This window comes from Onychostruthus taczanowskii, unplaced genomic scaffold (assembly GCF_017590055.1).
Source record: "Onychostruthus taczanowskii isolate IOZ18803 unplaced genomic scaffold, ASM1759005v1 scaffold34, whole genome shotgun sequence".
Taxonomy (NCBI): domain Eukaryota; kingdom Metazoa; phylum Chordata; class Aves; order Passeriformes; family Passeridae; genus Onychostruthus; species Onychostruthus taczanowskii.
In genome coordinates this window covers 7,350,746-7,373,623 of record NW_024500794.1, presented here as the reverse complement: position 1 = coordinate 7,373,623, position 22,878 = coordinate 7,350,746, and the positions used below count along the sequence as shown (strand labels likewise).

At 39.3% G+C, this 22,878-nt stretch overlaps 2 protein-coding genes across 10 annotated transcripts in view; both read left to right on the top strand.

The window, feature by feature from the left end:
- Positions 1-14,163, top strand: part of PHLDB2 (pleckstrin homology like domain family B member 2) — a 67,060-nt gene extending 52,897 nt beyond the window's left edge. For 6 of the 9 annotated variants that reach the window (XM_041410856.1, XM_041410858.1, XM_041410861.1 and 3 more), the window contains 7 exons: positions 1,822-1,857; positions 3,574-3,781; positions 5,565-5,655; positions 6,076-6,222; positions 8,583-8,802; positions 11,393-11,478; positions 12,224-14,163. In XM_041410856.1, coding sequence (XP_041266790.1) covers positions 1,822-1,857; positions 3,574-3,781; positions 5,565-5,655; positions 6,076-6,222; positions 8,583-8,802; positions 11,393-11,478; positions 12,224-12,364 — 929 coding nt within the window. In that variant the 3' untranslated portion in view covers positions 12,365-14,163. The remainder of the gene's footprint in view (positions 1-1,821; positions 1,858-3,573; positions 3,782-5,564; positions 5,656-6,075; positions 6,223-8,582; positions 8,803-11,392; positions 11,479-12,223) is intronic. The other 3 variants (XM_041410863.1, XM_041410860.1, XM_041410857.1) reach the window with 1 other exon arrangement.
- A 1,517-nt stretch (positions 14,164-15,680) lies between these two features.
- On the top strand, positions 15,681-22,878 carry ABHD10 (abhydrolase domain containing 10, depalmitoylase). Its single transcript, XM_041410874.1, has 5 exons — positions 15,681-15,785; positions 18,646-18,829; positions 19,595-19,706; positions 20,641-20,778; positions 21,838-22,878. The coding sequence occupies exons 1-5, from the start codon at positions 15,701-15,703 to the stop codon at positions 22,174-22,176; spliced, it is 858 nt and encodes a 285-aa protein (XP_041266808.1). The 5' UTR covers positions 15,681-15,700; the 3' UTR covers positions 22,177-22,878.

The following is a 22,878-nucleotide window of genomic DNA, read 5'->3' as shown; positions in this document are numbered from 1 at the left end:
TTTGACAGACTGTATTTATAAACTGACCTCCTATGTACATGCCTTTGTAACCAAACCATTTGCAAAAACAACAGAGTGAAGAAGCCACTGTTTGGTACCATCTCGAGACCTCACCCTGCACAGGTGGATGCCTGGAGCTCCCAGGGAGCGCTGGGTGCCAGAAGCTTGCACAAGGAGGAAGGGTTAGCCAGTGCAGTCCCACTGACTGTAGGATGGACTCGGGAAGGGAAGAAGGAATGGTTAGCTTGGAATTAAGGTGCAAGACCAGAAACAGTGCTGGGAACAAAGCTATTGGGACAGAGAATTAGGTACCAATAAAAGATTATTTGTGTCCTTTCTAGGCTCTGTACAAAAAAACCAATATACTGCAAGCAAGGGATATTTGTACAAACAATCTAGAAACTTTTCAAAGGAGTCAGCCTTTTTTGTTTGTTTTTCACTCTTTTTCTTGTTAAACTCAGGAAAAACCAGAAAAGGTATGAAAATATCCCCTTCCCTGGCTGTATTTCTCACGTGATGTTTTTGCAAAAGTACCAGTTGCATCAGCACTGTCCTAGACTCCTGAAAATCTTTTAAATAATTGTTAAATAATGACAGAATTTCAAAAATTCTTTTTTTCCTGCTGTCAAATAACCTGTCACAACAAAACTTCTGACTCATGCTAATATCTGCAGAGCTATGGCTTTGCACAGGCCTAATTTTTTGCTTCTTTGCTCACAGTCACTCAAATAGAGCAGAAAATTTTGAAGTCATTGCAGCACTGTGAGTGACAATGACAAGGTAGACAGACTTGGCCTTCCTATTTAGGCATGTTTCCACACAACAAATGTATCTTGACATGTTAATGTCAATCTTTACAAAGGGGAAAAAAAATATAAAGAAGAAAAAATACAAATAAAAGACAAATGTAATGGGATCATTTTCATAAAATACTAGTGGGTTTTTTACATACTTGACAGTGCCACTTTTAATAACAGCTTTCACCTTTAGTTCTACCCTCACTATAATTCTGTGGTGGTATGCCTGGATTTTGTGATTCTGCAGTAACTCCTTTGGAATATTTTTCTTTGATGAAATGGCTTTATGGGTTTTTGCAATATTTTTCTCAACAGTATGGCTGTTAACATTGTTGAGTTTACAGGTTTGCTGCAGAGCAGTCGAACTCTGTAGTAAAACCAATGCAACAACAAATATTTTAGCTCTTGTATCAGGTTAGACTTAACTGATAAAATCTTGGCTTGTGGGAAATTTTAGTTAAGTGCAGGATCTTATAAGGAGTCTAATATTTTTAAGTGCATGTTGTGTGAATAGGCACCTGAGCAGCTAAATGACAACAGGTTGTGCCTGCCCAATATGTAGGTGTGGCTGTAATGGAGGCAGGTTGGCTGTGAAGCCTTGCGGTGTTGGTACACAGCTGATCCTCAGCTTTGAGCTGCGAGCTGTTTACAGCATGAAGATAAAAGGAGAACACTGAATTATGCTTTGTTTCTGTGAATGTATCTCATTTTGCAGCCTAAGAAATGTTGATTTCTTCCAGTGTTTAGTTATATTTGCATGATTGTATAAATTTGACCGATAAATGTTTTCTTCAAAAATGGGTTCTTTATCTTAAGGCATAGAGCGTTTGTAGCACTGCTGTGCTGCTCTATGTCTTTTAGATGGGTTTATTTTTCATTGAAATATAAAATATGGAATTAAAGTTTCTGAGTAGGCAAGGATTTGTAGAGGGCTCAACAGAAAAACATGCATTTGAATAAAGTTTTTTCAGTAATTTCTTTTTTTCTCTCTTTCTCTAATGAATCATTGATAACCATTTCACAGGGGCAATTAGTCACTCCAAAGGTTCGAGTATGAAAGGTAATTGCTTATCTGCAATAACAGAAGCATTTGCCAAAATAAGGGGGAAAAAGCAAACCACATACGTGAATCAGTAACACCTGTGTTGTGTGATGCTATTATTTATGACTGCTGAGGTGTATTTCTGTCCCTTTTGTCTCTTTTACTAATTGATGCAACTGAATTTTTGATTGAAATTCAGCATTCTTTTAAATGGCAAGTGAGTCCTATTAGTTCCTTAGAAACCAGCTTTAACTATCTCCAAGAAAGCTTTCTATGGTACAGAGGGAAGTGAGGAGAAAACTACCTGGGAAATGCTTGTAGGGCACAGTTTCTTTAATGACATGCTTTAATTATTCAGCTGAAGACACACTTTTCAGATAACTGCAGTTGTTGGCTCTCTGAACTGGGACTCTCCCAGCTCTGGCATGGCAAAAAATACCAGAGAGTAATATCCCTGGTATATCCAGATAAGGAATGAGAATAAAACAGAAAAATACTGCACTTCAAGCATGCTTTCTTAACATCAATGTCTTAATGGTGTCTAGTAAAAATTTCTGTTTGGACCTTGCTGCATTTGTACATTTGTCTGCATTTTTCCCATGTCTGTTTATCTTAAATATGAGGAATGTCAGTGGCTGCCTTCCTGTAAAAATGTGAGGTTTTCATGTAGTCTGTCAATCCTTCCTAATCTCCAGCTCTGCCAGCAGCTCAGAATTTGGGTCAGAAATGTGCAGAGAATATTACAAACCTAAATCAGAACTATAAGAAAGTCTCACTTCTTGAATTCATTGAAGGAGAAGATTGGCAGTGCGGTTGCATTTGTAATCACATAGATGGAAAAAAAGGGCACTGTAAAATACTTCAGCAGTTAAAATGACAACTCTTCCTCATCAGGCAAGCTCAACAACCTCTCTCAAAGTCTGCATTGCTTTCAAAGAGCAACAGAGACGTGAGATAAAAATAATTGTGAAGAGGCATTTTTAAAGGACACATAGCCAAACAAAATTCCATGTGTTCAAGGAGAATGGCTTTTCAGAAAAAATGTTTTTGGGGAAAAATAACAAAAGAACCTTTGCATGAACCTTATTTTTCTTCAGAATCATTGAGCTATAAGGATCTGCTTCAATCCCGTAGGGTGAACTGCAATTTCAAAACTCCAGTCAAGTACCTCTACACTAGTAACTATGATTCTATAACAAGCAGCCTGTAATATTTCAGCTGAAACTAAGTGTCCAATTGCAGTTACCAGAAAGCAAACTTTCCCAAACACATACCAAAAAAAAAAATAAAAAAAATCCATATTCAATAAAGTCAACCAGACAAGTGCTTCAGAATATTGAATATCAGGACTTTATTCTTTTTTCACTAATTTAGTCAGTGTCATTTCTTCTAAATTCCTGAATTTAACTACATTACTTTCCAGATTAGGCCTAATAGTAATTTTAAAATATAAATTTTATTTTTTCAAATTAGTTTCAGAATACACATAGAAGAACATATATTGAAAAGTCAGTTGTACTAATGTGTATTGATTTGAATCCATCATAGATTAAACAGGTATTTAAAGCTTCTATTTCAATGTGTTTAACTTGTAAAATTAACTGTAATATTGTAGTACCTTGGTCACAGTGCAGTAAATTCTGAGGTGATGTTCAAAATGCTTGTGCTGCTAACAAGTTATGCTTCTGTGACATAACTTTTGTGTGAAATCAGTGTTTCCTCTATATTTTATAGGGTATAACCATCAGCGCATCTGTGAAAACCAAAGGCAGAAGTCTCCAGAATTCTACAGCAGAACAGCATCAGAATCCAATGTATATTTGAACAGTTTCCATTACCCAGATTCTAGTTACAAGGACCATGCCTTTGACACTTTAAGCTTAGACAGCTCTGACAGTATGGAGACGAGCATATCAGCATGCTCACCAGATAACATTTCCAGGTAAATCCTCTTTCCTCCTGATCCTGCAATGGTCATAGGGTCATAATGAAAAAAGAGAGTATGTACATGTGCACTGTGATAACGTGAGTGCTGCTGATTGGTTAAGGAAGTGTAAAATCATTAGACAGGCATCATATTTGTCTAGCTCCTCATAATCGGGTTAATCTACATCTCACCTGTTTATTGAAAGATGAAAATAAAACTTGGAAAACTTAAGTGATAATGCTGAAGTTTACAGAGCAATCAGTGCTTCCTCACCAGATGACTGTAGGGAAGGAATTTCCTCTGATAGGAAATTTTTCAAGGACATGTGCCATTGATGACATATACTTGTTCTACAAGTCCAGCTTGTTAACCAACTAGGTGGTTAAGCTGAAACATTCAGGCTTCCCCCGAAAGTCTTATTGCCCTTTCCTCTCCCTTTTCTGGGTCAGTAAAAATGAAGAGATGACACTGAAAGGCTTGCTTTACTCATCTTCAGAGGCTGTCAGCTCAGACACCATTTCTCAGATGAAGGGAATTTCCATGATCTGTGTTAAAATTCCAGATGAGTCTCAAAATTGTGTGAAAACAATTTTCTCTTGACAGTCTATTTTTTATTTCTGACAATATGGTAGTGCTTTCATTCCTGCTCACAGTCCTGCCCCATCAGTTTCACAAGCATAACTAGCTAGAGGCTCATGATTAAGTGCAGCCTTGTCACAGCACTATGAACATCTTGTGAACACAAGGACAGCTTTTTTGGCTAGCATGTAGTGTTTTACTTAGCATCTGTTTGCTGTGGTAGAGAAGCCCCTGATTTCCCCTTTATTGTCATTATCACTGCAGTGTTAAAAGTTTTAGAAAAGACCACTGGCAGTCATTCTGCTGGTTGGTTTGCTTGGGCTTTTTTGCGTTGGTTGATGTTGGTTTTGGTTTTCTTAGAGGAAAAGCATTAGGACTTGGGTTTTGAGGATTTCTATTTTAAATGGATAGTCAGCAAGTCACTGATAGCTGGAGACAGGCTGGGAACTAACTCTGTGCATTGAGCTAATGTGCCAGTGATATGAAACCTTTCTCTCTCTGACTTCCTGCTCTGACCATATGGAAGGAGGATGGTGTGTGCCTGGTCTTACCATCCTGTAAGTCCAGTCTCCAGCCCAGGACTGGGAAGCCCCAACAGCTGTTGAATTTCACTGGTACTGCTTTCTCTTCTGCTTCCCTCTGACTCTTGCAGTCAATGCCAGAAGGAGAACAAAAGAAAACAACACAAAGAAAGAAATAGCCCAAATCAATACAAAAACTATAGAAGGACCCTTTACAACAAATCTTTCTGTTTCTCACAAGGCAAACTTTGGCAAAAGAAGGAAAGAGCGTGAGCTGATTTTGTTGACAAAATCTGGAAGATAGGCAGTTAAGTTTCCTTGACAAAATTTCCCTTAAGTAAAATTAATTCAGACTGTTTTAGATGGTGTTTGACCATATTTTCAAGCCTTATCAGACTTTAAAGGAAAACTATTTATGATGCTTTGTTCTGACCAATTTAAAATGTATAATGTTTAAGGTGAGAGAAACACTTTTTTTTTGTACAAAAGCATAAAATTTCTGGGTGCTAAAAGTACAGAAGAAACAGAACTGTAGTCATTCATCAACTCACCAAACATACATCTTTTTTTGTTAGTGGCTACTGCACTGAATTGGATCTGAACACTGTCAACTCCATTCTTAAATTATGTTTGACTGCAAAATATTTCTTTAAATACCAGCTGTTATTTTAAATAAGAAATAATGGGGTTTTTTGCAGTGCTAGCACTTCAAATGTTGCAAGAATAGAGGAGATGGAGAGACTTCTCAAACAAGCACACGCTGAAAAGACTCGGCTGCTTGAGACCAGGGTAAGTGTAATTTTGAGTAACTAAGACTAGGCATGTAAGTTTGGATAATATTCTCCTAATGCAACATAGAAACCTACCCACCTTACTCCTAATAGACACTTAAAAAACACCTCTTCCCCCTTGGCTTCACCTCTCACTATAGCCTTGAGCCCATATGCAATATCTGCTATCTCAAAGGACAAGCTGATGGCAAAATCCCCAGAAACTTGTTCAGCATTGGTTTGACACCTGCTGGGGGAGCTGCTTAAGAAGAACCTTAATTTATATTTGCAATTCTTACTCCAAATTTCAGTCCAGTGTGCTGGATGTATATTTATTCCTACTTAAGGGACTAAAAGGTATTTAGCCCTAGCTTAGAAATGACATTGCCAACTATCTTTTTGCATATAATTGAAGTTCTCTGTGTGCTGTGGTATTTAGGAACGGGAGATGGAAGCTAAGAAACGAGCTCTGGAAGAAGAAAAACGCCGCAGGGAGCAACTGGAGAAAAGACTGGAGGAAGAAACGACCCAGAGGCAAAAATTAATTGAAAAAGAAGTCAAAATACGTGAGAAACAAAGAGCACAGGTCAGACATGGGGATGTGAAATGGTTTTGAAGTGCAAGACTTCCCCTTCATATACAGAAGAGGACTAAGTGAATTTTTGCCAATGGTACACAGAACTGCTTTCAGCTGAACAGATAGATTTAGTATTTCTGAGGTGCAATTTTTTTTCTAAAAGTATGTTTGAGCTCTTAGAGCCAAATATTCATTTAAAGTTAGATAATGGCATAGGTATCTAGTTAGCATTTTATATATAAAGTATAAATATTAATCCTATAAAGTTTGTTATTGAATATAGGCACAGCAGAATTTTTTGGCCAGAACAACAGAAATTTCTGAGTGTGTTAATTTTATAAACCGTTGGTGTGGAGTTGGTGGGGTTTTTGTTTTGTTTTGCTTTTTTTTTAATACATAAAATGCCTTGAAATGTGAATTATTGCTTCCAAATATTTGACAGAAAAGAAAAAGACAAATAAGGAAGTTTTCTCAGCTCCACATCTACAATACAGAGTAAATATTACTTCTTCTAAAGCTAATGGGACTGTACAACATGAGAAACATTACTTAATTTAAAAAGTGTTACCTCCTACATATTTTTGCTTCTTCTTTGGGCTTAGAGGTACCTTGAGTTTTCTTTAGGCTTAGTGTCTTACCTATTTGTTCATTCTTCCAAAACCAATAATATCTATAAGGTACAGCAAGTAACTAGACAGTCATTGCTAGTAAACCAGAGCAGACAATGTCTCCATCTTAATAGATGGTTTTGAGTGCAGATGATTCCATTTCATATTGGAATATCTTTCTGGTTTTATCTGTGCTACCTTTGCTGATGTTTTATCAGCTGTTTCTAGTTAAATATATTCATTCATTTGTTTTTATAAAAAATGTAATCAGGAATGCTAAATTTTACTTGCTTGCCTCCTTTTCTTCTAAGAAATTTGTTGACAAGTCAAGTATGACATAAAAACAATGCAATGCTGATAGTTTTATCCCAAACCAGAGCATGCATGTGTTGTAATAGAACATCCTGTCAGTTACTGCTAATTGTCAGACTTGGCAGAGAGAAGAAGACTGAATTGGCAGGAAGACAAAAACTTAACTGTCAAAAATGACTGATTTTTTTTTTTTCTTTTTAATTTCCTTTGTACAGTGAGACCAATTATTTCCCCAGGAACTTTTGACACTTAGAAATGTAAACGAGAAGAAGGAACCCCATCTTTGCACTTGCCAGAGCTGGTGCCAGCTTGTATCATAGCGGACTGCATAATTTTAGAAGGGTGCTAAGAGTTCTTGTGAGCAACACAGCTCCTGTTGCACCAAGAGGCTCGTAAGAATGCAATGAAGGAAAGTCCCTTTGATTTGAGACTCACAGTGGGATTTAACAGGCTAACTTGAGGATTGCAGCAAGGGCAGATTAGTTTTTCCAGGTCACTGATTTCTCTGGAGTACAGGGGCAGAGAGATAGGGAGATGGTCCTTTCACAGATCCTTGAAAGCATCTAAAATTAGCTTCTGTTTCAAAGTAGCCTCTGCCTGAACTGCAGCAAGGGCCTTCTCTGGGAGACCTGTCTTCTGTGCTTAAAATGACGGGGTGATGATTGTGCATAGACCCTTCAGGCACAGAAAACAAGAATGTTCCCTCAGTTGGCAGAGGTTCCAAACCATTGTGTCCTCCTGCTTGTTCTCCCAACTGACACTAATCAGGCTTGCTGCAGGGTCTTGAACTGCAGTCAAGAAGAAGGCAACATCTCCTGCACTGCTTTGCTGTCTTTTGCAGAGGGATGTGAAGTAGTTATCACAGTTAATTTGTTCAGCAGAAAATAATTCTGTTTTGTTTACTGTAATCTGTGTGAAATTAACTGGCGATTACAGTTCATTCCCATTATTAATGTTTCCTGCAACAGCACGTTCTTATTATGTATATATTATACTCTGCATAAAAATGCCTGTAGCAGTAAATTCAAATTAAAGAGTGACATGTGTGCAGTGAGTATTTAGAGAAATAAAGGGATTGCTTAATATCCTACATATGAAGTTCTTGGACTTCATCTAAGGCAGCAACACACCCTTACATTTAATGCATGTCTTAATTCTATGACAGCTTTTCTGTGCTGTGGCTTCTGTTTTACCAGCTTATCAGCTGTTGATTTCAAGAAACTTCTATGCTCTATCTATGCTTTTACAAAGTTGTCCAACACTGTAAAGTTAGAAGTTGAAAGGATTTTTCTTTTCAAGAAAAATAGAGCTGCAGTAAAAGCTCTTTATTTTTCTTAAATTTATTCTTAGACTCTGTGAGCAGTTTTCAGTTATGTCCTCACAGCAGAAAGAGTAGGAGATGATAAGGCTTCTCTTAAAAATAATATTATTTTCTTTTCTTTCCTGTAGGCCCGTCCCTTGACTCGCTATTTGCCCGTTAGAAAGGAAGACTTTGACCTACGAAGTCACATTGAAACAGCTGGGCACAACATAGAGACCTGTTACCACATTTCTCTCACTGAGAAGACCTGCCGAGGCTTTCTGATTAAAATGGGAGGGAAAATTAAAACGTGGAAAAAACGGTGGTTTGTTTTTGACAGAAACAAGAGAACTTTTACTTATTATGCAGGTAAGTTGCAGGCTTGCTACTAGGGTACCTCTATTCTTCTATTTTGTTATCAAACTCAGCTGAGTTATGAACAAGTAGGGAATCCAGATAAAACTTAGATTTCCATTTCATCCACTCCCTTAGATGGCATGTGAACCCTTCCCTATAGCCTTCAATCCTCATGCCAGGTAAGGCAGAATTGAGCATACAAAACAAAACAAAGAAGATGCAGATGGCCAAGAGAAAAAATGGAAGATGATCAGGTTACAAGTACACAGAATAATGGTTCCACATATTTTATTTTTAAATATTATATACTTCCCTCAATGACTGAGTGATTTCTTGTACCCTTCATACAATAATATAATTTATTGTACTTACCGTGGAAATTGAAGTGAATGCTTCCACAGTCCTGTGCTTAATGTGAAGAAAAGGTTTTCAGGAAATTAAACATACAAGGATAGACTTTTTGAGTTTGCCTTATTTTGAAAGTGTAAGGAATTTCAGATTAAGAATATGCTATAGTCCAAAAGTGTTTCTCTTCATGAAGTTGTGTTACACAATATCTGAAGCCATTATAAGCATGACATTACTTTGTTGTCTTAGGTTAAACCCAGAAATGGGGAATTTAAGAACATACTTATTTCTCCAAAAGCTGTGCAAATATACATGTGGTTTGACATTGAAGTCTCCATTCTGAGGAATAACATTGTGCTCTGAGTATTTATTGTTCAGAGAGGCCAGAAAGAGGCATATGCAGGATAGCCATTGCTAAGACGCAGAAGAAAACACAGAGTACAAACAGTTTCATTTACTTTACTGACATAACTCCTTTCCAGCAACTTCTGAGGAACTTAAAATTGAATTCATTACATTCATTCATTACATACCCACTGAATATTTCTTACTAGTTTGCAGTAATACAATGAGGAATGTGACAAACACTTTTTATTTTGTTCTAAACATCTGGTTTATTGGTTAGGAAGGCTTGTAACACACAGTAGTGTTCCCATCTGGTACTGATCTTCTTTTGTCTTTTTTTAGTAGCTATGTTAACAATCAATGGTTTCACTTTTGAGTGCGGTGTAGTTGCAATAATGGAATCTCAATTACCAAAGAAAACTTTTGCTAATATCTCAAGGACTCCAGCCAACAAGCATAGTTTTATGAGGAGTCTTAGCCACACTAAAATGCTGCTGCTTGTATGAGTGAGGATCTTTAGATCTTTAAAGACATCGTAGATTTCCAAAATAAATACTGGTGCTGCAAATTCAGAGTAATTGAACTCTAAGTGAATGTCCTGAGATAATGCTTTAGTTCTGTCAGTGCACTGAACCAAGAACTTATCCTGAAGTCTGACAGCTTAGTGTGGTGACTGAAGCATCTGCACTTTCTGAATTGAAGCATTCAGGGAACTCTACCAACACACTTTTGATGGGAACTTGTGGGTACCTGAAATAGTCTGGTAACCAAGGCCCCAGGTGGGGCTTGAAAAGAGAGTGGATCCCCTGCCTACTAGTAGTGCACAGACAGCACACTTTGTGTAGTGCTATGTTTGTCTCAGTATAACGTGTGCTGTGATCTCATAATCCTGTATCTCAGTGCTTCAGCACTGCTGCTCTGGGGGCTGGCAGGAGGATTCCCAAAGCTGCATTGTTTTCTCTGGAATTTCATTTTGCCATCATATGAAGTTTTAAGAATTGCTTGCAGCTACACATAGGATGTAAGCTGAGTTCCCCAAGTGTTTAAATTACAGCAGAATCCCTCATGGGACTGATAAAGATGTTATGCATGACTGTTCAGAGCTACACATAGGATGCAAGCTGAGTTCCCCAAGTGTTTAAATTACAGCAGAATCCCTCATGGGACTATGCATGACTGTTCAATGTTGAGATGACACTATGACTTGGGGGCAGAAAACATTATATTCCCCTAATACAAAAGTGCTGGGAGTGAAAGGAAGTTTGCCTTTCAGTGTCCACATGCAATTGGGATGCTTCTTAACAATTTCTCCACTACAGGAAAATGGAGGGTGGATTCTGCCCTGCCCTGCTCCTTTTCCTTGTGAAAAGTTACAGTGGTGACTCTTAAGTTCACATGCAAAGAAGCATTTTTTTTAAAAAAGTACATGCACAAACTATGTTCCAATATAAAGATTTTGCTGTCAGATTGTATTAAAAATCTCATTATCATTGCAGTTTTCTCTTGAAGGCAAACTGGAGGTCTTAGCCTGTGAACTGTGTGAAGTCTGGCTGGTTTTCATGGAATTGCAAGAGTGGATATATCTGAGAGACATCTGTCCTTCTGTGGGCTAATACCCTCCATAACATTTAGACAACTCAGTGAAGGGAGTGACTTGCAAATAGATGAGGAAATTACAAAAGCTTTTATCCTTGGAAACTAGGTGAAGAAGAAGACATATTAAAGTCAAAAATGCATCTCTCAATAAAACCAACCAACTAGTAAGAAAATTTGAAGGTATCCATGGGATTTCAGAAGCAGAACTGTTAAGTCAATTACTTATCAGCTGAATATATGTGGAAATGTAAATTAAGCTTTTGCTTCTTACTGTTCTGAAGTCATTCTCTCTTTTCTCTCTTTTCTGTTTTAGACAAACACGAAACTAAATTAAAAGGTGTAATATATTTTCAAGCTATTGAAGAAGTCTATTATGATCATCTAAAGAATGCATATAAGGTAAACTTTGTTATTGCTGTTTTAACCATGTATCACATAGAGTACCCAAAGTATGGTAGCTGCTGCAAAATTAAAGGGAGAATTAATATTATTGGAGGGGAAAAGAACCCAAACAAATACTTAAAAACAAACCCTGGAGTGGAGGAAAAGGAAGAGGAAGCTAATCAGTGATTAGCACTGTTTTGACAGCATTTTTTATACTGATGGAAGCAGACATAAGTGTCTACCAGCAAAGTAGTTTTGCTGCAAGGAGTTCCTTAGTGGCAAGACCACTGAAATCAGTGGCTGCGCGAGTCAAGGGCTGGCTGCACACCTCAGTCCCAGGGAGGGAGTTAACTGTGCCAGCAGCTCATGGCACACCCTGCCTCATTTGTAATTTAAATGAGCTGTGAACAATTTGTGAAAGTCACTGGACAGACTGGGGGATGCAGTATTGCGCCCGGGGTGCCCCCCCCCCCCAAGAAACGAACCGCAACAGGGGGGAGTTACTTATTTGGACATGAAACAACAGCTTGGAACCCTGTAGTAGTGTATAGTAGTCTGCTGGAAAAATGCTGTAAAAAGTGCTTATGGTGGCTACAAACACTTTAAATGCATCTCGGCTGCAATATAAGATGCAGTGGCACAGCATTTTATCTTTTTTCTTAACCCTATTCATAAATATCCCTGTAAGCAAATCCACTTCTGATGCCAATAAATGGCTTTGGTTTCACTCTTCTGATATCTTCTTTGTATTTTATTGAAGAGTCCCAACCCGCTGCTGACCTTCAGTGTTAAGACCCACGACCGCATCTACTACATGGTTGCTCCTTCTCCAGAAGCCATGAGGATATGGATGGATGTCATTGTTACAGGCGCAGAAGGCTACACCCACTTCATGTTATAATAAAAGGGAGCAATAGGGCATCCTGCAATAACATAACTAATGAAGTTAGCCATAGCTAGTGACAGCTGAAAAGCCAGTGAATACCCTGAAATGTCCTCCTTATGATGTGCACCCAAAACCTCAGATTGAGAGGGGGCTACAAATGCATTGAAAAGGGGGAGTTTTTTGCCTGTTGTAGTTCATCTTTATAGGAATGCACAAGCTAAAGCTGTTGAGAGAATCATAGTGCTCCAAAATGGATAATCAGGCAATTTTAATTACAGCATCTTGGTTTGTACAAATAAGTTTCTACAAATTCTCTTATACAGAGAATGTCTTCATAAATTTATACTGAACAGTTTACAAGTGTGTGTGTTCTCATTGGTATGCAAAAATTCTAGTAGTGAAACAAAATGGTGTAATAAGCATATATTTTAATATGCAACATTTGACATTTATAGATTATTAAGTGACTTTTTAAAACCTTTAGTCAAGTATTTTATAGAAATACAAACAAAAAGAAGCCCTAAGTTACACACAGTTCTTGCCTTAGTAGTTAAGTGTTACAACAGAACCAAAGAGTTACATTATTCCCTTATGTTTTCATATTGTTACTTGTACCTAACTTTATGTAAGGGGACAGTGCCAAAACTCTTAATGAATTTTAATGTAATTAAATTGTTATATTCTGTGTGTTCAAACACTTTGTGGCAACAACTCTATGTTTAAAGTTCACATCTATGGAGCTCAACAAGAAAAAAAACAAAAAAAACCCTGAGAAGGATAGCTTTAAAAAGATGCTATTTTTTTTTTTTTTTTTTTTTCCCCCACAAGGATGAGAAATGGAAACACATGTATTAACTTCCTAATAAAGAGGGATTTTTTTAATCCTCCCTATTAAACAGAATAAGCCGATTCTGGACTCTACAGCAATTTTCTTTTATATCATAAGGTCCCAGTGTGGTTCAAATCTTACTTTGTGCCAAGTGAGTGCTCTATTGAAATCTCTCAAATATTGCCTGCCATGAAGCCAGCACCAAAATCTCTACCTGTCTGAATTCTTTGGACCCAAGCTTTCAGTCCCAGAGAATTGTTGTTTAATGTATATCTGCAAAGAATAATTCTGTCAAATAGAATAAAAAGGGAGGTGAGTTCTAAGAGTTTACACTAAGCAGTGTATGAATAAAAAAGTCTGAAAGTTTGAAGTAGTAGGGATTGAGATTCCTAAAACAGCAAAAATACTGAGGGTGCAGCGGTGTCCCATTTTAAAATCACCTCCAAGTCCTTGAGTAATATTGCAAAAATATAAATTATTTAATTGAAATGAACTTCAAGAAAGTGTCATATTATGACTTTAAAGAGGTTCTATTTGATTATAATTGAAACTTACACGGTCTGTGGTTTGTGTACTAGAAGAGAGCACATTAGCCTTTTTTCGTTTTGATGAAAAGTTAATGGCTTTTAATTGAACAAATAAACTGAAACCAGAATAGAAGTATGCTGGCAGAATATTTTTGTTATACTTTTACTGGTTTGTGGTATGTACAGGTGATGTGGTTCTAGCATGACAGACATCAGTTTCTACTTGAATCATAGAAGAGACTGTTGTTGCAAGATAAGTGTTATCATCTGGGCAGAGCACAGCCTGTAATTTATAATTTAAAACACTATCAAATAAATTGCTTTTGTTTATACAGTTATTATTTTTTCCTGATGTATTTTGATTTTATTCCCAAGTATAGTTATAAAGGTTTTCTAATACTGATTTTTGTATCCTGCATGACTCAATGAAGGCATTTCAATAAACACTTTTAAAAATACGCTTGTTTCAAATATTTTCTTGTTGCATTATCATGAGACATTTGTGCTTGTCTTTTAAATAGTTGTATACAGTCATGCAAACAACACCATATTTCTCAGTAACACTTCATTGAACTATTCCATGTGTTTTCCCATAAAAGAGCTATGGAAAATAATCTCTCACAGGGCAGTGAAATTAGGAGCGTAGTCTCTTTTCTGCATGTACATAATATAATATGTTTTTCATTTTTTATGAACCTGTTTGAAAAATTTATTACCAGCTTTGGATATTGACAACTTTTTTTGTTTAACTGCAAACCAGAAACTGTTTGAGTTTAAGGATTTCAAAGTTTTCCCAATATTTGATTTAGACATGACCTGAATGGGAGTATTAATTCACTGTGGAAATGTAAGACAAGTGTGGTTTTATGATTGATTTGTTTTCACTAAGTTTGGCATCATCATCATGAAGTGGGGTGGCTTCTGTAGTGGTGTGTATCAAGACAACATGAGTTGAATGGCGGTAGGCACCCCCTTCCATGTTCAGTCTGCACTCATCATAAAAACCCTTCAAGCTTACCTGCCTGGGAGTCAAATACCTGCTTACCCTGAAGGTTCTTGGGCCATTGCAAACCATGGAGTCTGAGTCTTAAAACCTTCTCAGCTGTGTCCCATGACCTACAGGTGCTGGCCTGGTGCTTGGATGGGAAAACACCCTTCCCTTGGCAGGCACTGGCCTTTCCTAGCATTCATTTTCATGTGCCAGGGGAGGTTGGACATCAGGATGGATTGTCAAGCATTGGAATGGGCTGCCCAGGGAGGTGGTGGAGGGACATCCCTGGAGGTATTCAAGTAATGCCTGGACGTGACCACAGGTGATGCTGTGGTCTACTTGATGTGGTGGTATTTGTCAAAGGTTGGACTCAATGATATTTGAGATCTTTTCCAATCTAAATGATTTGGAGATTCTATGATTATTTTCTTTGTGGCTGCCATGGCCTGTGTATAAAAGATGTATGTGCATAAGGATGTCGTTTTGGCTCCTGTGCTCATATACCTAAGGCTGAGAGAAGACCAGGGGCGTGAACCCGTTAATGACGTCCCTTCTCTAGTCGTCTCTTCTCGAGGCTGAACAGGACCAGGCCTTTCCCTCGGCTTCTCCTCCTAAGAGAGGTGCTTCAATCACTCTCATAGCCTGCCACTGGACCCGCTCCGAGAGCTCCGTGTCCCTCCTGTACTGAGGAGCCCAGACCTGGACCCGGGACTCCAGAGCTGCCTCACCAGGGCCGAGCACAGGGGCCGAGTCACCTCCCGCGACCTGCTGGCAGCGCTCAGTCCCAATGCACAACTTTGGCCTTCTTGGCTACAAGGCACAGCTAGCTCGGGGGAAACACGCACGCTAGGAAATGCACGATCGATGTTTTGGCTTATTTTTATTGACAAAACTTTGCAGGCTCCCTGCGAGGTTGGGCCCTGACCGCAGACCGGAGCCCGCCCCGCCCCCGGCCGTCCCTTCACTGACGGGGGAGGCGGGCGGCGCGTGCGCGGGCGGCAGCCATGGCGGGAGCGCTGGTGCGGGCCGGCGGTGCCTCGGCCCTGCGGGGATCGCTGTCGCCGCTGAGGGCGGCCCGGGCGCTCCTGGGTAAGGGAAAGGACGCGGGGAGCTCGGAGCATAAGCGTTGCCAGTCGGAGGGGAGAGCGTGTGCGTCGCTGCCGACTGTGAGGGCCGCCGTGCGGCTCTCGGGCAGCCGCACCCTTTCCTCCCCTTCAGCGCCGTCGCCATCGGGAAGGGCCGGGGCGCGGCTCTCTGGTGGGAATGGGCATGTTACACTCGATTCCCTTCGCACGGGGTTCCTGACAGGCGTCTCCTCCCCGCCTGGCCCGCGGGGGCGCTCGGTGGCTGTGCACAGGGCAGGGCAGCTGCTTTCCTACGTGTGTTTGGTTGGCTCTGAGCTCTTGCCCCGGTGGGTTTTGAGGAGCTGGGAATAGTGCGCCAGTTCGCTTGATGGGGTGTGAAACGTGCCTGCCTGTAAAACTCCGCCAGTCACACGAAAAGCTTCGCTGGCGCCCACTTCTGAGTGAGCTCGGCCTCTGCCCAAACACGCAGTGTCCCTGCTTGGTGTGTCAGACCCCGAGCTTGTCTGAGATGTTGAGTTTATTCGTTGCCTTTAATTGGACAGGTGAATCTCCTCTAAGGTTGCTCAGTGAGTAAAACTTAATTGCCACTACGGATGCACATTTTGTAGCTGATTAAAAGCTTGAATACAATGAGATTTTGCTGCTGTGTTCTTCACCGTTTCTGTGTGTTTATAACGGCAATATTATCAGAGTATGTGTTTATTTGAGTGTGTCTTTAGGTGCTCTGGGATCAGGCCACGCTGCAGTTCCTGCTGGAGTGTGGGTGGTTGCATGAAACCAAGTGTGGACAGAGTTGAGTCCATTACCTGTCACAGCAGCATTAATCTGCTGCTGCTGAGAGTGGGGAGATCTCAGTGCGGGAATATTCCCAGAGTAGTTCAGGGAACTTCTTTGGCTTTGATGTGTAATGTAACACTGGCTTCAGTCGCAATTTTCATAAAAGTTCACAGTGACTCCGATATTAAGAGAATTCCATAGATATCATCAGGCAAGGGTCCTGTGGTCTTCCTGTAGCTATCACCTTCTGTCTGTAACTTGCTTTTATAAACACTAATACCTGTCTTGCACCCTTCAGAAATGCTTCCCTGCTTTTACTAAGGTCTTTCCTAAAATCAGGAGGAGAAATTACTGGGTAGCTGCCGATGGTTTTGTCTGTCTGAAGAGAAATCTGAGAGGGTGACTGTGTTGAGCTTTGCTTTTGGGTTGGCTGCAGTGGTTGCTTTAGGGGTTTGCATTATTCAGGTTGGGATTGCTGCTGGTGCTTCCATTAACTTGTTAAATGGAAGACTGGTTTGTGAAATAGCTTAGACAGTGGTCTTGTAGCTGCAGTTGGAACCCTGCCCAGTGTCAAAGTAATTTGAGGATGCCTCCAAGGTGCTACAGCATGGAAGACATGTGGCATCAGAAATGGCTATCAGGGCTTAAGGGGGAGAAAAATACTCCCATTTATTTTTCTATTAAATTTAGTACTTCTTGGTTCATCTCCTCTTACTGTCACTTGCACTCTACTGGTCCTGAAGAAGCGACTGCTTAGTGAGAGACACAAATCAAAAGCCACAGTGTGGTTGCATCTGAATACCTTTACTGTGAAAGTCATTCACCTTTATAAACAACTCATGCCTCAGTAGGATAAAGAACTACCTCATTGTTTGAGGAGCAATGTAATGCTTTTAATCTGTAGTTCAAATGAGGCCATTTCTGTTGAACTTTCTGTAGGAAAGTTCTGGATGCTAGCTGCACCCTGTGTCTGTTATGTATCCACACTTACTCATGCATATCCAAGTTTAACAACAAGCCAACCCCCCAAAACTCCTTGAATGTAATCTCTTTGGTAGTGACAAAACAGAACTCAAGGCTGCAGGACAGTTAAGTGGTGTGATACTGTTGGGGCTTGGGTTTTGCACTATTTTTCCACCCCTGACACTTTATTTTGGGTTGCATTGTTTCTGTGCCCTCTGTTGAAGAGCCAGTGGTGTTCTAATCTAAGAATTAAGAGTGTCAAAGTCTTAGAAGACTTGACCAAGCTTTCAGGTTAACAAATTACCTTGCTGAGTTGGATAATAGAGTGGATTAAGTCTCCTTAATAGCTCTCTAGGAATTACTTGTCCTCACCCGCAGTAGGGGTACAACTGACAGCTAAAGTTAGATTAAATCCTGTAGCAGCTGTTGAGATTCAGCAGAATCAGTAATTAGTTAGCATTTCCTCTGTTAATTTCCTTGATTGATGTTACTTATTTCATTTGGTTTAAACAATGCTATGCTCATCATGATGAAAAATTTAGGCACAAGATTCTTTCCCAGTTCTTGATTATGAACTTGCCCCTATCCTCCACATATTGTGTGGATCCAGGGCTTTGATAAAGGTGCAGTTTTATCCTTCAGTTTTAATTCTAATGAAAACTTTGTCTCCTCATGTACTTGTAAACTTCCACTGCACAGACTACACTAGTCTCAAAATTATGCTTTTTGAAAATAAAAGTTTAAACTAAGCAGATGTTAAATGGGAAGATTTTTGGTGAAATGAGTAAATGTATTCAAGATGATGCAAAACATGAGGACTGATGAAGTCTAGGAAGCCTGAGAGTTTGTTTTCAGTCAACCACTTTGCTAATTGCTGAGTGAACTCTCTACATGACTGGCGTTTAATGATTTGAGAATGAATCAAACAAAATAAACTTTGTCTTTCAGGTTGATCACTACTTGTCAGTCTTTAAAGAATATAGGAGATGCTTTTTTCTTCTCTCTTGAGCCAGAATACCTTATTTCACATAATGTGTCCCTATTTGGCAAACCCTGGGTTTATAAGGACTTGTGTTTCTGCCAGTGTTATCATGATGATTGTACTAAATAGCTCCTCTTACTAGTTTGCAGGCTGAAGTCATCGGTCAGCTTTCTCACTCGACCAGATCGACCAAATATTGCTTATCAGAAACTAAAAGGGAGGAATCCAGGGGTTATTTTCCTTCCAGGTTTCAATTCAAATATGAATGGTCAGAAAGCAACTGCCCTTGAAGACTTCTGCAAATCATTAGGTCATGCCTTCATCAGGTACATAGGGGAGTATTGTTCTTGAGAAAATGAAACTAGTCTCATGGGTTGTGGGAAGGGGTTTTAACATAAATAAATAAATTTTGGCATTTGGATTGGGATGCTCCCTGTGCTAAGGGACAAGAAGACTTTCTTCTGCAAGACAAGAAGTCTTTCTTCTGTTTCCAAATGTAGGATTTCTGTCAGTAGAGAGACTGAGATAAATCAGGAGACTGTATTCTGAAAGTAATTCAGAAAATTCTTTGAAATTAAAAATTAAGGGTCTGGAGTTCTGTTTTTTAAGTTACCACTATAAGCACTGTCCTTACATGCCAAGTCCGATTAAGTTACCCTGTGTCTTCTGTAGGTTTGGAAGAACATGCCCCTGCTTGGTGATGCTGTCCTTTGATAGAAGAGATTGAATGCTGTCTGTATGAATGTGTCATAAGTCTTCATGTTTGGGTTCAGTGTTTGAAAGAGTTTGTACATTTTAAAAATACCTTTAAAATTCAAGTGCCTGAGGTTTTTTTGGTTTTTTTGTCGGTAAGGGAAATTTTTTGCCTATTCTCTATCAGATGATAGAGAATGCTGCATAACTTAGTTGTGTTTGTTGTATTTAAACTGTCTTTGTGTGATTTCTGGTCCTAGTGATAAACAGGACCAAGTAAGAAAATACTCACTGTGGTGTCTTGTTCCCTGCTGATTTGATTATACAGTAGTATTTAGTTAGTGTCTGTGTTGCTGTAGACAGTACTATGACTTTTGTGTTGATGGTTATTTTTGCAGATTTGACTATACAGGATGTGGAAGTTCAGATGGTAAATTTGAAGAGTGTACAATTGGGAAGTGGAGAAAAGATGTTCTATCTATACTGGATGAACTTACAGATGGACCACAGGTTATATTTTATTTTTAAATATAGAATGCTGTTTTTCCCTCAGGGTAGAACCTTGATCAAAAATATGCCATAATAGCTTTGGTCTGGTCAGCAGTAGCTTTTTGCTGAACAGCTGACACCTGCTCTCTTCCAAGCTGAATCATTTGAGAGGTCATATAGGAGCTCTTTTGCAGGCAGGTAGGTCACAAAACCATGGAAGCATGGGTTGGCAGGACCTCCTGGAGGTTGTTTATTAGAATCTCCTGCTCGGAGCAGGGCTGTTGTCCCAGAGAGTCTGAGAAAGCCTCATGGTGGACGTGCCACCTGACAGGGGACAGGGAATTGTTCCTGTGCAGTGTGGCACTGCTAATGGAAAAGTGTGTCACTGTCCCATGCTGATGCATTAATTAAAGGATTTGCAGGAAGATTACAAGATACTGCATATGACAAATAGCCTTAAAAAACAGGCAGGAGAAGCAACATTTTATTTCTTCACTTACTTTAGAAATTACTGTGAGAAACCTGGAATCTCCTACAACTTAGAAATACCTAGTATTGTGTTTAAAACAATTTTGTGTTATGAATTGCTTTTGTTTACTGCTTTCAATGCACTGAGTCTTTACCATGTGCATGTATCTTGAGAAGGAAACATATAAGTATGCATATGATACTGAATTGTTTCAACTCTCATTTTGTTTACAGTGTTTCAGTCTCAGACAGCAATAACCAGCCATGCCAAACAGAATAATAAATACCAGATCTTGTGGTGCTTACTCAGGCAAAATTTCCACTGGAGGTGACAGCAGTTCTGCCTGGGTAAGGACAGCAGGATTATGCCCAAGGTTTAAATAGTTAAACCAAGTGAAAACTAATGTTTTGTGCAAGAAGAAAAAAATCGATTAGCCATTTCCTGTAAAACACTATATTTTCTTCTCTTTCTTATTTTGTTTTCCAGATTCTGGTGGGCTCCAGCATGGGTGGATGGCTGATGCTTCATGCTGCGATAGCACGTCCACATAAAGTAGCTGCTCTGGTTGGGGTAGCTGTAGCAGCAGATCACGTTGTAACAACTTTTAAGAGCCTTCCTATTGAGGTAAATGTTGATGGTTGGCTTTTGTGCAGTCTAAAAATCTTACCAAGAATTTAAGAAATGATGTCATTTAAACCGTACTTTTCCTACAAATTTTAGCATAAGTTTTCTGTGTTTGGTTAAGGTAAGCTTACAGTATGAGACTAGTGTGAGCACTAGCCAGAGTGTGCTTATATTATTGTGGTTTTAGAGGATGTGAAGTCAGATCCCTGCTGTTTTCAGTCCATTAGATTTCAGTGTTGAATATCTTATATTTGCATTGGAATTGGATCCTTGTGCTTGGAAGGATGGAGAAGTAGCCACTAAAGTGCTTGAGGTGTCACTGGATGAGATGCATATGACGCAGGTTGTGTGCATAGAAAGGAAATACTTCGGATCAGTGTGTTTGTAAAGACTGTAAGATTTAGGTAGTGGAAACTGCCCTTTTGAGATTTTGTCTTGATGGTAATAATGTCTAGTCTTTAGAAAAGTAAATGAGGTGTTACATGGCAATAAATAATGTGTGCCTTAGAATAATGAAAATATTCTCCCATTTGTCTGAGTTTTTCCTAAGGTACTTTGTAGTGTCAGTATTACTATTTAGGACTCAGAATCTGAAAATACTTAAGAATCTGGAAATATATTATTTAGAGACACCTCCTGTGGCAAAGACTGATCACTGGACAGTGTCTTTTCCCTAGGATTTCCCCTTGTTTGAGGATCAGTGAACTGACTGAAGCCAAGGAGATTTACTGTTCATGGTGGCTATACATCTTTTTCTGATAGATTCTGGCTAGGAAATTCATTTCATTGGTGAATTTTTCATTGGCTTAATTTCCTTGGTGAATTTTAACTAGATTAATTTGCAGGAGAGGTTTGGAGAGCAGCTTTTGTGACATGGTAGGGGATTTGTCCTCTCAGATGCTGTGAGGTGAAAGGGAATACACCTGTGATAATAAATATCAACAAAGTGAAATTTTATGCTTGGGGGAGTCTTACTCCTTTTAGAACAGAAATAAGATGAGGTACTCTTAAGTACTCCTGACATGTCTTTTGTCTATTCTTTGCTCTCTTTTTATATAGGCACAAAAAGAAATAGAAGAAAAGGGTGAATGGAAGTATCAAACAAAGCAAAATGAGGAAGGATATTACTCCTTGACCTATGACTTTATCAGAGAAGCAGAAAATCACTGTGTGCTGAATAGTCCTATTCCTGTGACATGTCCCATACGCCTTATCCACGGCATGAAGGATGGGGATGTCCCTTGGGAGATCTCTATGCAAGTTGCTGACCGTGTTTTGAGCAAGGACGTGGATGTTATCCTCCGCAAAATCGGCCAGCATCGGATGAGTGACAAGGAGGATACAAAGCTCCTTGTCAATACTGTTGATGATCTAATTGACAAGCTGTCAACAGTGTAGCATTAGTGCATGAACTCTACACCTGACTCTTTTCCTTGAGTAATGGAAGCCTTGTTCTTACCCAGATGGTGGCAGGCCTGTGACTGCCACAGTAGGAACTGAGCTTTATCTGCTGTTTCCTTACCTCTATTTCTTAAATACAGGAATTGTATTATTGCTGCATTTGCACACAATCCAGAGTGTGAAGGAGTGCTGCTATTGTGTTCAGAACCTCTCCTTCACCACTTTACCCATTTTTTTCACAAATTCCTACAATTTTGTACTGACATGTTGGTTACTTTTTGTTGCTATTGGCCTGTACAGTAAAACTTTATTTTCACATCTTTGGCATCTGTTACTGTCCTTCTGCTGTAACATCATTGTATCTTATGTCTGAAACCATCTGTGCAAGGCAAAATACAACTTGAGTGTTTACTGAAGTTAGTTATTAGAATAGTGAGTACCATAAAACACAATAAACAGATTTCAGATAAATGGTTATTTTGTTCTGAATTGCTGTTAAAAAGTGAAAGGCACACTTTGATGGTGTGCTTGGGGTACTACATAGGGAAGAATTCGAATTCTAAGAAAGCAGGGCTCAAAGCCTTAAGAGCTCTTTATCTGTGCTTATCAGGAGGGTGTATGTGATCTTCTCCAGGCTGCCATCTGTCGTTCATTTGTGGGCCTACTGTTCAGGAAATGATAAATAATCTTGCTGTAAAC